Below are 2,467 nucleotides of genomic sequence, written 5' to 3' on the forward strand. Positions count from 1 at the left end.
GGGGCGGGCTCCGCGCCGGGGCCTCGCGGCCCGAGAGCCCGGCGCCCCCGCGGGGAGAGCGGCCCCTACCTTCCTTCACGCCGGGCAGCTTGGACTGGTCGATGCTCACTTCGGCCATGTTGGGCCGGGGTCCCAGCCACCGCCCGCTCGGAGCCGGCCCGGAGCGCCGAGGCCGCGACGCCCGAAAGTCTGACGGGCAGAGCCGAAAGGCCGGGCGGCGGAGGCGGAGGCGGACAGCCCCGGGCACTGGGTCGGCGGCCCAGAGGCCCCGCTGCAACCACCTGCTTGCTCCGCGCCCCGGCCCGGATCGATACCAAATATCTGGAGCCCGGAAATGGACCCGGGCGGTCCAGTACGGTGGGAGAGAGGAGACAGAAAGGCGGACAGGCGGGCGAACGGCAGGGCCCTGGTGGGATGGGGTGGGGTAGGGAGGGGAGCGGCAGGTCTGTAACCGCAGTCGCTAGTAGCCGCGAGCACAGCTCTGCTCCGCCTGCTGTTGTCTCCTTTGTACTCCGGGAAGCACCAGGGGCTTGGCCCAGGCTGCACAACCTCCCCTAGGGCCCGGCCTCCCTCCCGCCCTAGGGGAGTGAGATAGGGGCTTTGTGTCCCACAGCCCTAGACCGGAAGGCCACAGGGGTCACCAGAGGATAATTGTTCCGGTCCGCCGTGTAGGTATTTTGTGGTCTCGTGCAGGGTTTAAGATTTCCACGGGATGGTTACTGAGCGCCTGTCTCTCGGGCACTCCTTTTGCCCTCAGGAGTAGAAGGGGGGATGATATGTGAGCGTTAAAAAATAAACAATGCCACACGCGCACTCACAGCTGTTGATAAAAATCCTGGGCCAATTTAAAGAAGGGCGTGTTCACAACCACCAGCTGGGGGAACTGAGACTTTCATTCATCAAAAACACGTGAATGTCTACCAAGTTTGATCTTAAGTACTGGGGGTGATAAAGATGTGTCAGACTTATCACTGTTGTAAAGTGGCACACACTGAACTATAATTACAACGTTTCTATTTTCCTGAACTAGGCAACTTTTCCTATTTCGGGGAAGCCTTTATCCTTCTCAGAAATGTATTTCTAAGCTAAAGTTACATAATGGTAGAATCTCGACACCGTCACCAATCTTACCGTTCTCCGTCCCTCCACGTTCATCAAAGGATGGATGTGTGACCTCGACAAGTCAAGCAGAATACATAAAGAGGAACAGTTAAGTGTTCTGTTTCCTATGGGAAAGGACTGCCCTCATTAGTAGACAATGAAGCCAAATTGAAGACAACGATAAGAGAAAGGGAGATAGGGTGTGTACAGTGTAGCAAACCAAGATACTCCCCAGGGTAGCTGGGGTTTCTGTAGAATCCTGGATTCTGGATTCTATTCTAGTCTCTCAATTTATCTTCAGCTTCATTTAAGCAAGTGAAAGTTGATTTTCTGTCGCTCACACCTCAAAGTGTCGGTATGAAAGACCAGGAAGGGCAGATTTATTTTAAACTGACACTGAAAAATAGGCAAGCAAAATTCTGGGAGAAAACTTCCTGGACCAGATGATGGCACGCTATGTCCCGCACTCCAAATCCAGTCTGCTCAACTTGAATGAGTAGATGTGCTAAAATGATTTTATTTTAAATGTTCATATAAATATAACATCTTCAACTTTACGTCTTAAACCCAAAGTCTAAAAGTACTTGTTATGAGAACCTTTACAAGAAATGTTTATCCATTCTTGCTCTAGGTGAATAGAACACTCAGGAAATTACAAGGAGATAATATTAGAAAGTTAAGTTTATGGAGACTTTTCATTGTCCTGACAGTTATTTGTTTAACTTCATGTAGTTGTAGAAAATATTTATAACAGTATTTTCTGTTTTTCTTCCTAAATGTAGTGTTTCTATTTCTCTACCGAACTTTGCCCAGAGAGACTAGCATCGGAGGATAAATACCAGTGCCCTTTAGCCTTGTAGCTTCCTGTTGAGTTTGACTAGTGAAAAGTACTGGCAAAAGATCACAAAAGAAATTGAAACAGTAAAGTAGGTATTACATACCTCTCTGGCCCTAAGCTAAGCCAAAATTTGACTATGGTTGTATCCTTCCATAACTATTGTGAGAGGCCACCTTTCTTTCCAGTGACTGTTTAGGCCTAGGGTGATAAGGGATTTCCACTGTTGCTAGTTCCCTTAACCCTGCTAACACCTCTGTAAACAGTCCTTTCTTAGATTCTTTTGAGTTAAACCAAGTTGATTGTGAGTTGTTTCCTGCCTAGACTCTGACACATAAAATATGTCAAAAGGTCACTGTTTTGCCTTCCTTAAAAATGTCCACATTTCTGGCCTAAAGAAACATGAAAACACATATAAAAGCCATGCCTATTGTCTAAGGGAATGAGCTATTTTCACCAAAAAAAAAAAAAAAAAGAAAGAAAGAAAAAGTACTCTTGGAAAAAAGAAAAAAAAGAAAGAAAAAGGATCCC

The 2,467-nt window shown here is 47.6% G+C and overlaps 2 protein-coding genes across 10 annotated transcripts in view; one reads left to right on the forward strand and one right to left on the reverse strand.

The window, feature by feature from the left end:
- Positions 1 to 148, reverse strand: part of Ccdc50 (coiled-coil domain containing 50) — a 63,054-nt gene extending 62,906 nt beyond the window's left edge. The window contains exon 1 of the mRNA XM_005383218.2: positions 70 to 148. Within this exon, the coding sequence (XP_005383275.1) occupies positions 70 to 118 (49 nt within the window). The 5' untranslated portion in view covers positions 119 to 148. The remainder of the gene's footprint in view (positions 1 to 69) is intronic.
- Positions 1 to 2,467, forward strand: part of Uts2b (urotensin 2B) — a 69,227-nt gene that overhangs the window by 888 nt on the left and 65,872 nt on the right. For 5 of the 9 annotated variants that reach the window (XR_001233734.1, XR_001233735.1, XR_001233739.1 and 2 more), the window contains exon 1: positions 927 to 1,209. The exons of 2 other annotated variants lie outside the window; for them this stretch is intronic. The gene's annotated coding sequence lies outside the window, so the exon portion shown is untranslated. Of the gene's footprint in view, positions 1 to 269; positions 669 to 926; positions 1,210 to 2,467 lie in introns of those variants that run through there. 2 more of the 9 variants (XR_001233737.1, XR_001233738.1) reach the window with 2 other exon arrangements.

Source organism: Chinchilla lanigera, unplaced genomic scaffold (genome assembly GCF_000276665.1).
Source record: "Chinchilla lanigera isolate Chin_1 unplaced genomic scaffold, ChiLan1.0 scaffold00019, whole genome shotgun sequence".
Lineage (NCBI taxonomy): Eukaryota > Metazoa > Chordata > Mammalia > Rodentia > Chinchillidae > Chinchilla > Chinchilla lanigera.